The sequence below is a fragment of the Meriones unguiculatus genome, chromosome 3 (genome assembly GCF_030254825.1).
Source record: "Meriones unguiculatus strain TT.TT164.6M chromosome 3, Bangor_MerUng_6.1, whole genome shotgun sequence".
Taxonomy (NCBI): domain Eukaryota; kingdom Metazoa; phylum Chordata; class Mammalia; order Rodentia; family Muridae; genus Meriones; species Meriones unguiculatus.
Genome location: NC_083351.1, coordinates 170,489,278 through 170,502,945, shown reverse-complemented (window position 1 = coordinate 170,502,945; position 13,668 = coordinate 170,489,278). Strand labels below are relative to the sequence as shown.

The 13,668-nt window shown below is 37.7% G+C and overlaps 1 protein-coding gene across 3 annotated transcripts in view; it reads right to left on the bottom strand.

Moving 5' to 3' along the window:
- Positions 1 to 13,668, bottom strand: part of Cfap299 (cilia and flagella associated protein 299) — a 567,892-nt gene that overhangs the window by 366,941 nt on the left and 187,283 nt on the right. For 2 of the 3 annotated variants that reach the window (XM_060378758.1, XM_060378757.1), the window contains exon 3: positions 4,187 to 4,277. In XM_060378758.1, the coding sequence (XP_060234741.1) occupies positions 4,187 to 4,277 (91 nt within the window). The remainder of the gene's footprint in view (positions 1 to 4,186; positions 4,278 to 13,668) is intronic. The other variant, XM_060378759.1, reaches the window with a different exon arrangement.

The following is a 13,668-nucleotide window of genomic DNA, read 5'->3' as shown; positions in this document are numbered from 1 at the left end:
AATATCAACACAATTCTTTACAGACCTTGAAAGAACAATTCTCAACTTCATATGGAAAAACAAAAAACCCAGAATTGCCAAAATGATCCTCTACAAGAACCGATCCTCTGGAGGTATCTCTATCCCTGATCTTAAGCTGTACTACAGAGCAATAGTAATAAAAACCACATGGTACTGGCATAGAAACAATATGGTGGATCAATGGAATCTATTGAAGACCCAGAAATAAACTCACACCCTATGAATACTTGATTTTTTACAAAGAAGCCAAAACCATTCAATGAAAAAAAAAAAAAAAAAGACAGCATCTTCAACAAATGGTGCTGGTTTTAAGTCCCATTGCCTCTGAATATGACATTATTTGGGAATAGCAATGTTGAAGATATGATAAAACTATCATAAATTCACGTGAATCTTAGTTTAAAGTACCTGATGACTTCTTGGGAAAAAATAGTTAAGAAAGGTGTAGACACAAATGTTCAGGGACACCGTTTAATGACACAGGCAGAATTCAGAGTGGCATTCCATGTGTACAAACTGAATTCTGCAACAGAAAGCAAGCCAAGAGAAGAATGAAACTGCTTCTATTGAACTGGACACTGCAGAGGAAAGATGTTTCAGAATTTAGGCTCTAGAAATGTGAACAGGTACGTGTTGTATCAAGCCACCCGGCCTGTGGCACTTTGTTGTCATTCATAGGAAGCTAACATATAATCTTATTTGACCTGTCACCAAAGCTTGGAAGAATGGACATTTTTTTTTCATGGATGACTCTTTATTCCCCATGTTGGTAGCAACATTCTCACCCGAGTTTGCTACAAATATACTGCTTTTTCATAATCTTTGCTGCCTATGAGATACATCTCAGACCTCAAAATTTTGGATTAGACAAAGATCTATTACAGAACTCATGCTCTGTACCTATACATTCCTCCTATCTGACTCTTCTAGTCCATGACTTTATAAACTACTTAGATGTTAATAATTGTCTGAATTATAGTTCAAGACAAAATATTTTCTGAGTTCTCAGTCAACCTACATAAATGCCCATCAGCTTCTCTACTTGGATATCTAATAGTGCTACAAAGTTACAGCAAGAAGAGAAACATCTAAACATTGATTTCCAAAATAGTGCATTTCTCCAGACTTTGCCCAGAAAATACCCAGTTCCTTTAGACAGACCTAGAAGTTATCTTCATTTGTTCTTTCTTTGACAGTCCACATGCAATGTATCAGTGAACCTAGTCTTCTTCCTGTCAAAGCACAGCCATCATTCTATAACATCACTCTGTCTGAACTGTGACTACTCTGATATTGTGAGAGTCGCATTTCTTTTTCTCTTACTCTGGTAAGAGTAAGTTCCTGTCTGGTCCTCCTTACCATCCCTTTCTCTCACAGAGCAGCAGTTAATAGACTGTTCTGAACTGTCAACTTCAATGCTTCACACTACCCAGGACAGTTTTAATACAATAATAAAAATATTATAATTCCTATAATTTACCTCCTCTGACTTTCTCTATTCTAACTGGAATCTAGAACTTGCTTTGCTCTCTATATCCAGCATCCTGGTATTCTGGTCACATCTGAAAACATAATGCTTGCTATTAGCTTCCTGAATGCTCTTCTTGGTATGTCTGTTCACACATGCAAAAACTCTCATCTATTTAGGTATGCATCCTTTCCAGCTTTGGAACTAAATTCTGTGTTAATTCAAGTTGTAACAGATGTCATCTTTCAAGGAAATTTTTCTATGTAGACAGACAAAGTAGGCTATCCCTTTCTAGTTGACATCTCTATCAAATTTTATGCAATGTTCTCAATAACATGCATCTCAAAATTGAATTTTTTATCCAAAATTGAAATAATTATATATTATACACAAAACTGAAATTATTATACTTTTTGTAGTAGAAAGTAATTGTTCTTAAATTCTCTTTCCCTATGTAAACTATAACTCACAAATTTGCAATTATCCAAATGGGACTAGAGTCAGAGCTGAGCATATCTCTATCTATCTATCTATCTATCTATCTATCCATCCATCCATCCATCCATCCATCTATCTATCTATCTATCTATCTATCTATCTATCTACTGAATGATTACAAAATTAATGAGAGTCATAAAAGGCGCAGCCTACTACTTGTGAGTTGTTGTGATCTATTTAAGATATGACGACAACTACATAGTCAAGATAAATAATGGCTTAAATAGTGAGAAATGAATTGCTTTGATTTAGATTGAAGAAAATTCAATGCAAGTTGAGTGTAATGACCTTGTAATAACTACCATATCTAGACTATAGTAAGTAGGTGGGTGGTACGCTGTCAAAGAAGATACCACTGGGAGAGCAAGATTAAAAATTATTACTCGGCAGAAGTAAAATGATACCATCCTGATTAAAAATATGGTACAAGCGGCTAGGAGATGGCTCAGGAGTTAAGAGCACATTTTATTAAGAACATACTGCTCTTGTAAAGGACCTGAGTGTATTTCTCAGCACTGACATATGACAGTTGGCAACTGCCTGGAACCCAGCTCTATGGGATTTGACTTGTCTCTGGCCTCCAAGATTACATTCACTCATATGCACACACACACACACACACACACACACACACACACACACACACACTAAAATTAATAATAAAATCTGAAAAAAAATGTGGGGTTAAGGTGTTCAAAGTTGGCTTTGCTTACTCGTTCTATTGTCTAACTGTGGTCTATATTTTTTGGCCCTGGAGAATCTGCTGTGTATTTCCTTACTATAGGGAAAATTCATTCATGTCGATTTTGAAAATCTATCAGAATGGAACAAATACAATGTGTACCTTTCCAGTCTACATGGTGCTGAGAACCACTGAGAATGGCTCCTCCCAAGAGCCCGTAACAAGGACTGCTGTGATGACACATTTTTCTGCATTTCTTTCTCCCTTCTAGATAATACTTTGGTTAAGAATCAGACAAACTCATAACTTTTCTATTGTAATGTACATGACTGCTTCAAGCCAAGTTTCTATTTATATTTCTACCTCACTTTTGGAAAAGCTCTCCCTAGATGTTTAGAAGAATCTCTTGCTCTACTTGAAGCCTAGATTAAATTCTGTTTTCTAATCAGAACATGACTAATATTCTTCCACTCCATCCATGATACACTGAGGGTTTTGTCCACATGTGAAATTACCAGTAGGCATAATAGTGAAGGAAATTATATTTTTTCCTGAGAGACTATTGGTAAAGTAAAATACTTTTTGCAGTTATTCTTTGGCTATAAATTTTCCTTTACACTATTTCTGTTAATTTTCTCTAAGTCAGTCATGGCCATTTCAGTATGAGTATTTCTCTTTTTATAACTTGTTTATAACAGAGACTTCTATTTATAATATAAACTTTATATTTATAAGACTTATAAAAACTGTTGTAATTAATAATATACAATGACTTAAAGTAAATATTTCTTCTGAATAATATGGGGGATCATTGCCTGTACAAACTGGCACACGTTTTAAAAATATAGAAGCATGGTCTCCTTGGATGGTTCAAAATTACATCTTTCTATTGTGTGGTTTCAATATCATCCCCAGTGGAAGGCTGTAAGTGAGACCACAGAAGCATCCATCAGGCAGCTCTTGGGAACAACACCAAGCAAAATCTTAAAATCAGTGCGTTATGGAACTAGGAGGTCATAGGGGATGGGGTGAAGAGAAGGTGGACTATTTGACGTGGGATCAACACAAATGGGAGAAAACAACAAGCCCGCAAAGTATGTTCATTTTTCTCGTTAAACATGTTCAGAATCTTATTTTTTTTAAATTTTGCTACTATTATAAACATAAATGAAAAAAAACATAAATGATAAAAAAAGAAAACCCACACACTACTAACACAATATACAAATGCAGCCATATCTAATACCCATGGTGTATCATATCACATTGACTTATTTGGGGGGGCAGAGTGCACATGTGCTGAGCATGCAGTGGAGATGAGAGGACAGTGCCAGCTAGTCAGCTCCCCCTTTCCATCACGCGGGTCCTGGTGATCTTCAGAGCAAGCACCTTTACCTACTGCGCCTTCTCCCTTGCCTGTACATAAACTGCTTTTTATGGAAGATATTCCGGGATATATCATCCATTTTAACTGTGTGCTTGAACACCACTTTAATTTTGCGGTAAAATGTACTTACACTCACTTTCCCATTGCGATTATCTTCTTCTCTCATTGCTAGGGCCTTCAGAAAGTTGTCATGCAGCTCCTTACCAGCGCTTGCGAGTGTCCTGTAAAAAACACATTACAAAAATCGTACTTGGTTTCTCAGACTTAAAAACATGTTTTTGAAATATTTGTTTTTTAAAATTAATTAATTAATTTGTTATAATTTATTCACTTTGTATTCCAGCAATAGCCTCCTCCCTTATCTCCTTCCAAATCCCTCCCTCCCTCTTTTCCTCTCATGCCTCCCCCCCCAACCCAGTCCACTGATAGGGAAGGTCCTTCTCCCCTTCCATCTGATCCTAGTCTATCAGGTCTCATCAGGACTGGCTGCATTGTTTCTTTTGTGGCCTGGTAAGGCTGCTCCCCCATCGGGGGGAGGTGATCAAAGAGCCAGCCACTGAGTTCATGTCAGAGACAGTCCCTATTCCCCTTACCAGGGAACCCACTTGGACACTGAGCTGCCATGGGATCTGAGCTGCAGGGGTTCTGGGTTATCTCCATGCATGGTTCTTGGTTGGAGTGTCAGTCTCAGAAAAGATCCATGTGCACAGAATTTTTTGGTTCTGTTGCTTTGCTTTTGGAGCTCCTGTCCCCTCCAGTTTTTCATCTTTCCCTTTTTTCATAAGATTTCCTGCACCCTGCCCAAATTTTGGCTATGAGTCTCAGCATCTGCTTTGATACCCTGTTGGATAGAGTCTTTCAGAGGCCCTCTGTAGTAGGCTTCCGACCTGTTCCCTGTTTTCTCACTTTTCCAATGTCCATCCTGTTTGTCTATCCTGAATGAAAATTGAGCATCTTACCCAGGGTCTTCCTTCTTGCTTAGCTTCTTTAGGTGTACAGATTTTAATATGTTTATCCTATATTATATGTCTAATATACACTTATAAGTGAGTATATAGCATGTGTATCTTTCTGTTTCTGGGTTACCTCACTCATGATGATTTTAACTAGTTCCCACTATTTGCCTGCAAATTTCATGATTTCCTTATTTTTAATTGATTAGTGGTATTCCATTGTATAAATGTACCACAATTTCTGTGTCCATTCCTCAACTGAGGGGCATCTGGGTTGTTTCCAGATTCTGAATATTACGAATAAAGCTGCTATGAGCATGGTTGAGCAAATGTCCTTGTTGTATACTTGCCAATATTTTGGAAATATGCCTAGGAGTGGTATAGCTGCATCTTGAGGTAGCACTATTCCTAATTGTCTGAGAAAGTGCCAGATTGATTTCCAAAGTAGTTGCGTAAGATTACATTCCCACCAGCAATTGAGGAGAATCCCCCTTTCTCTACATCCTCTCCAGCATGGGTTGTTACTTGAGTTTTTTATCTTAGCCATTCTCATTGGCACAGGAGACAACTTCCTGAATAGAACACCAACAGCACAGGCTCTAAGATCAACAATTAATAAATGAGACCTCATGAAACTGAAAAGCTTCTGTAAAGCAAAGAACACTGTCATCCGAACAAATCGACAGCCTACAGACTGGGAAAAGATCTTCACCAACCCTCTATCTGACAGAGGGCTAATATTCAGAATATATAAAGAACTCAAGAAGTTAAAAAGCAACAAATCAAGTAATCCAATTAAAAAATGTGGTACGGAACCAAGCAGAGAATTCTCAATAGAGGAATATCAAATGGCAGAGAAACACTTAAAGATATGCACAATGTCCTTAGTCATCAGGGAAATGCAAATCAAAACGACCCTGAGATTTCACCTTACACCCATCAGCATGGCTAAGATCAATGGGAGAGCAGCCTTACCAGGCCACAGAGGAAGTCAGTGCATTCAGTCCCGATGAGACCTGATAGGCTAGAGTCAGCTACATGTCATATTGTACCAATAAAATTCCCACAACCAGGACTAGATCATATCTTTTTAATCATTGTCAAAGAGCTCAACATAGACATCTCAAACATTACAGGCCAATGCAATTTTTTTTTACCCTACATAACTTGACAGTAAGACCCCGATGCTGAAGACAATACACTCTTGTGACATATAAAACTAGAAATCTGACTGATACCCCACTGAAAACTTTACCCCTCTTGGTGAGTAAAACTACTGGAAGAGCTTCTTATCATAAAATAAGTAAAAATATGCTACAAATGAAAGAGAAAAATGATCACAGAGGGCTCGTGAGATACCTTAGCTTTTAAGAGAGGATTTGCACTCTTGCAGAGGACCCAGGTTCAATTCCCGGCACCTACATGGTGGCTCATAGCCACCTGTAAATCCATAGTAGACTGATGCCTTTTAGCCTCCATAGGCATTAGGTACTCATACTGCGCGCACACATATATACATACAGGCAGCCAAAACAGCCATACACATCAGTTAAAATAATTTTTGAAGTTTTATAAAGAAAGATCATCGTAGCAACATTGAACCAAATAGTGAAAAGTAAGTTGAATAATGCTCAGTGAAAGAATAATCTTTGTGTTCGCATGACAATTTTTTAAATACTCAACACATATATTTTATTGTGTTTCTATTTTTAATCAGAAGCTTTATTAGGGAACAGAGAAAAGTAAGTCCCAGTTGCTGCCCCCAGCTTGCCTGTGGTTACATGAAGGAACATAGATAATCTCAGCAGTGATAACTATCAGCAAAAATGTGGACAGAGCGGTTCATGAGAAAATATTCTGTCCTATCAAGGAAGAACATTTACATTCGCACTAGTTCTGCTTAAACTGGAGGGTGAATGATAAGCCTGTGAGTCATTGTGGGGCTGGGAAGGGAGAAAAGTCCTTGTAATTGCAACGAATGCAGGGGTAAGGCTTTAAGGTAACCTCAGGTAATGTCAAGGCAGTCAGAAAGTAAATGCAAAAAAAGGGGGTAGAAATGACAGAACATTAATAAATGATACCATTTTGGGTTTTTTATACCTTTTCATTAATTACAATTAATTCACTTTGTATCCCAATTGTAGTCTACTCCCTTGACCCCTCCCAACCCCACCCTTCTTCCCACTTCTCCTTTCATGACCCACCCCCAGACCAAAGAGAGGGGAGGTCCTCCTTCCCATCCATCTGACCCTACCTATCAGGTCTCCATTCAGGATTGCTGCATTGCCTTCCTCTGTGACCTGGTAAGAATGCCCACAAAGGGAAAGGTGAAATGATACCATTTTGTAGGCTTTATTGTTATTAAGGTTGTTCTAAAACTCGTTATAACCACAAAGCTGTAATATCGTTCAGAGAGGGCTTCTGGGCTTCATAAAAGTGTTAAACCACACCAATTTTACACAACAAAATAAGACAGTCAAATTAGAAAGAATATTTAGCAGCTTTGAGAAATGTAGGTAGAAAAGAACAACATTAGAAGAATTCACAAGGGGGCTGTTATAAAGCTCCATCTGGAGATGAGAAAGATTGGATTAAAGCAGGGGTGAGGGGAGGCTAAGCAGGAAAAGACAGAGCTTTGAATTTAACAGGTAAGATGGGACCTGTGAGACTGATCAGCAGGTAAAGGCATTTGCAGCCAAGCCTGACAACCTGAGTTCATTCTCTAGGACCCACAGAATGCAAGGGAAAAAAAAAATAACTCCTCAAAGCTGTCTTCTGATCTACATGCTTTGGTGGTAACACACAAACACAAACACACACACACACACCACACACACACACACACACACACACACACACACACACAACACACGCAAACACCACACATAGAGAATAACCAGCCAGTCAAATAGGAGTGAAAGGACTGCAAAAGCCAGAGGATCAGAGAGTTTGCTGTGGGAGCTTGTCTTCTAGTAATGTGAGAAGCTATGCCATAGGGTCTCACCAACATGACTATCCAAGCTTGATTTGAACAAAGACAAATGTAACAAAAAAAAAAAAAAGTTAACTACAGTGTACTATAAACTGTCTGTGAAGCTTTAACAGTTTTTCTTGCAAGTCCATCAGTCAGAACTAACAATATTATATTACAGAAACAAACCACCCAATCCCAATGGGTGGTTTATAAGGAGTTATTTCTAAGAACACTGTAACAACCTCAACTTTGTTTTTGAATCTGTAATAACTGCTTTTCTGATAAGCTGTATTTTTAACTTAACTTATTAGAGTTAACTATTTTACGAGTAACTATTACTCATAAAGAAAACATAAAATTGATAAAATGGCTATCCAGTTAAGATACTCCCTGGTTTTCACAGTGGTTGGGCTAATAAATCCCACCAGCGATATATAAGGGTCTCATTTCCCTCATAAGCTGACGAGCATTGGTTGCTATTTGTTTTCCTCATGCACCATTCTTACAAGGATAAGATGAAATCTCAGTGTGGGTTTAATTTTCACTTCCTGGATGGCTCAGTATGGCTCACACACTTATTTTCCATTAATACTTCATCTTCTGAGAACTGTCTACATATGTAGTCAAACTAGTAGAGGAGAAGTGGGAGGTGAAAACAAAGGATGATCTAGGGAGTAAAAGTAGTCAGAACACATGATGTAATTTGATAAATAAAATTCTTCATGAAACCCAGAAGTGTGTATAAGGAATATATACCAATAAGAAAATTTAAATTAAGAAAGGAATAGGTCCAATTCTTGCTCAAAGACATTCCAGAATTCCCAAGCTTCTACATGGGAAGTTTACTTTTATTGCCTCTTTGTCATATTTTATTTAATTGTAAACCCTCAGAATTGTATATGTTATTTTAAAGTCCAGTTTGATCACTAACTTCTGTCTTACAACACAACATATAGCAATCATCACCAGTTTCAATGCACTGTTCAAGCTTACTTTCTATAGGATATATATGTGAAATGTGTATAAAAATATAATATGAACTATCTTTATACATTATATTTATACTTATATAATGTATTTGTACTCATAATACTTGGTGTAAGTAATCCACTTGATAACACATTTTGCAACTGTGGTGGTTTGAATAGGTTTGGCCCCATAGACTCATGTGTTTGAATGCTTGGCCCATAGGGAATGGCACTATTAGGAGGTGTGGCCTCGTGAGAGGAAATGTGTCACAGAGAAGGAGGGCTTTGAGGTTCCATATGTACAAGTTAGGTCTAGTGTGGTAGTCTCCTTCTGTTCCATGTGGATCAAGATGTAGAAATCTCAGCTCCTTCTCCAGCACGGTGTCTGCCTGCACACTGCTGTGCTTCCTACCATGATGACAATGGACTAAACCTCTGAAACTGAAGGCCAGCCCCAATTAAATGTTTTCCTTTATAAGAGTTGCTGTGGTCACGGTGTCTCCTCACAGCAATAAAGCCCTAACTAAGACAGCAACTATTTTGTTGTTATTCTTTCTGGGGCTGGATATTTGTGAGAATGCAAAGAAGGACCAGAACTATCCCAGGTGTGTTAGGCATAAAACTGCATGAGACCAGATTGGTGGGGACAGTTCACTAGTAGAAGTCTTTCAGGCCTGAATCTCTTGCTAGAGCGTAAGGTTTTAACACAGACATGTCGGAATAACTAGGAAGTACTAAATAAAAACAAAGAAGAAAGCAGAGGAGTTCTTGCTACCAGGATAGTAACACAGCCTGTATTAATCTCACTTGAACGTTTTTTTAAATTGGATTGAAAAGAATTTATATTTTGTTTTATCTACTGTCAAGTTTGTTTTTTTATTTTAGTTATTTTTGATAGTTTCATATACTGTATTTTTTACTATATTCCACCCAATGCTTCCAGATCTATCCTACCTTCCTACCCACCCACCCTCAACATCTCATCAAAAAAAGTTCATCTCAGGGGACTCCTAAATTGATTCAACAACTACCATTGCTCTTGATTGCTTATTAGAATAAGTGGTAAAAAATCCCATTGTTAAAGACATCATACCCAAGTCAGTACTGACCATGAAGATTCCTTCCTGATGACTGGCTTCCATAGTATTAGAAGTTGTGAGACAGACTGCTGAGGAGAAAGTGTCTTCAACTGTCTTACCCAGCTATGAACTCTATGAACTACAGAACAACTAGTGTGTCAAGATATGGCCGCTGGTACAATATGCCATGAATGTTAACAGTTAATTCACTACCTAAAACTTCTTCCCTATTTGGGGGAAAAGGCATTTTATGATTGGTTGAGAGACCAAACTAAATTTTAACTTTATATTGAATATTAATATTTTAAAGATTTTCCGGGAAAGTATGGCTTAAAGTTTAACTTATTTTTCACAGCCTACTGTTAAATATCATAAGTGGATACATGAGATAACGAAAATTAAACTGAAATATTACATCTCCCAATTAATTTGAGTCACCATGCTTTTCTAACCTGGGTTCCATGGTAGGTTAAGTAATCTCTAAGCTCCTTCCTACTCTACAACTTGTAAAAACAGTAACATAGTATTAAAAGCAGAATTAATAATATTGTACAGAGGAAGAATAACAGTCTGTAGTTATGAAGCTATTTACAGAAGAGAAAAACAATTACACAGCAAATGGTTCCTATCACACCTGAAGACTGAGAGCCTGCAACTCCTCATCTGAACAGAAAATTAGCATAGAGGTTGTGGTGGGAAGTTCTTATGAGTTTAACACACGGTATACCTAAATAACTAGGGTTTTTTTGTTTTCTTTTGTTTTGTTTTCTTTTAACCAGTGACCTGAGAAACTTTGCTTAAATAAATATCACAAAGGAATTTACTTCCTCAAGAAGAAGTGGGTATGTTACAAAATCTCAGGGTTGAGTTTTATAAAGGCAAATACCTCATCTCTGTTTACAGGCAACTACGTGTTCAAATGGGCTAAAAGTTATATGCGGTCGAGTTAATTTTTACTGACTGTGTTTAATCATTAGCTAAAAGCATTTATATAATCTGGCATGAATGACCATAAACATATTTTTAATTCTCGACAACTGAGCTACTGGTTTTAAAGGTTAAGCACGTTGTTTACACATCGTATCATAGACACACATAATTATCACTTGAAGAGGAATAAATAACAAAAGGGAAGAGCATGGAAAAAATAAAGAAGAAACTTATTTTGGAGAGTTTAGTGCTTAAGACTTCACTGAAACAGTTCTAGTAATTGTGACGTTTATATTAGATGTCTTGTGATTTTAAATGTAAAAGCTGGAGTGTTAAAATAAGCAGATTTAGATTAATCATTAAGATACATTTCCATACAAAGGTCCTAATAATTATTAGACCAAATCTAGTGTCCAATCTATTAGAATGTGAATAATTCTTTTTAGCTGTTGAGTGCAGTTACACTTTCACTTACTCGTTAATCAAAGCTTAAAGAGAACATAATGAGATTGAGTAGCTTGGTTTTCATCAGTTGGCATTCAGCTCTAAACCTGCATCTCACTGACTAAACATTGCCCTGCTTCTGTAGTCCCCTTTCTTTACATTTTGAAGAGAGTAAATTTTAAAACAATAGATGAGTAAAAGTATTGTAAAAAATTCATTTTATCTTTATTTTAAGCAAAGAAAGTTGGGACTATAGAGGTTGGTTCTATTGATACCATGAAAGCACAGATTCAAAAAAGCAACCTCCAGTTTGTCATGCCTGTTTCTAGGCTACCTAAGAAAGTCGATCAATCAGCCCTACAAAACACTAAGATTGGTACAGTGTAGTGCCTCAAGCGAATGACTCAAGCAAATGGCTGCCTTGAGGCTCAGCATCTTTATATAGTCTGTGTGTGCTTCTTGAATATTTTAAAGTGCCCACATGTGGGGATGGAGAATCTGATATGGTGGAATTCCAGCAGGCAAAGCGGGAGTCCGTCAGGGCATTTTTCACAACTGCTTGGGCAAAAAGGGGCTGTCTTGCATTAGAAACGAGGTGTCTGAATATATGGATAGGAAAAGGAACGGTCTAAAACAAGAAAGATTAGCATGGGAATTAGGAGATAAAGACAGTTAAAGAAATTATTAAAAAGGCATAGGATACGGCTATTGTGTAATACAAATATGACTCCCCCACATCTGGTTGCAAGCCTTCTGAGAATCTCGTCTTAATAGTGTATAAATTATGCTCCCCAATGCTCCCCTGATATGTCAATAAAGCAGCTTACAGCCAATCACTGAGCAAGGGAGAAAACAGGGCTGGACATCCTGCCAGTCAGAGGAGGAGGAGTTAGAAGAGGAAGTAGGGGATTCTGCCAGGGGATTCAGCCATGGCCCGAAGACCAGTTAACACCTGGACAAAGAACTCAACAGGAAAGCTATAAAATGCAAATATCCTGGGATGCATGCTGGGAGGAAATCCTAACACTTTAGAGTGTTAAGGATTGAGTAATAACTGCTCAGTTCTTGTGCTGTGAAGTAATTATTAAAAAAGAATTATAGAGTCTCAATTATTTGTGTGCTAGCTAGGTTAAGAGAGAAACAAACACCTTTACATAGAAATAACTGTAACAGAAAGGTTTGATGCACTTTGAACAGAGGCAGCTCATAAAGTTGGATAAAGCTATTCCCAGAAGACATGGGTCATTAAATGAAAATCCCAGTTCCAGGGATGGGATGGCTCCCTGTGAGCTGTTGACCAAGAAGGGCCCTATAGTTCCCAAAACAATACAGGTTATGACCAATGTCATTAGTTTCCCACGGGAACTACATAATAAGACCCTATTACTGAAAATGCTACATGTGTTAGTCCAAGAGCATAGAGGAACCAAGATAGAACTAGGCTAGAAGGTTCCTCCCGCAGCCTTGCCCTCGGTGCTGGAAGACACCATGCACCATGCACGCTGCGGGAGAATTGTCATCAACTCACAAGGCTGGGTCCGCCAACTCTCTGTTAGTGGGAAGGGATGCACCCCTACTGCAGGTAATGAGGGTGGGAGAGTCATTTTCTGCAGTAGCATATCAACTGGTAAGGTTCCCATGCTCCTTTAAACAATCCTAATTAATCTTAATAGGTTACAGAAGAAAAGGGGAAGAGATAGGAAATTATAAGGGTGTCTGGTTGGGAAGAGGTAGGGGCAGAAGGGGGACCGAGAAAAAAAGGGACTATGATCAAAGTACATTATGTACATATATAAGTATGTCATGGCATTCATTTTATGTATAACACATTCTAATCATGTTTTCAAAGCAAGGTCTGCCTTACGATGCTCTTTCAATCTACGTTGTTTTAATAAAATTATTTTTTGACTATCAAAGATCAAAAATAGTGAGTCGTGAGAAGAGAATGCTAATTGGGGGCGAAGGTGGTCAAAGAACATATACATTATGAAGATGTCATAGCAAACCCATTATATTCTATAGTTAATCTGTAACTAAGATTTTACTATATGATAATAAAATGTAAAAATTAAGACAATGTTACAACAAATTAAAATTGCAGCATTGGGATGTAAATCTGGCTGCAAGTCATGGAGCAAGATAAGGTATGATATCAGGGAAGTAGAACTGGGCACAGTGTCAAATGCCTGTCATCACCCAGTTGGGAGCCTGAGGCAGGAATGTGGAGAGTTCAAGGCCTTCTTGGGATTCATTGTGAGACCATG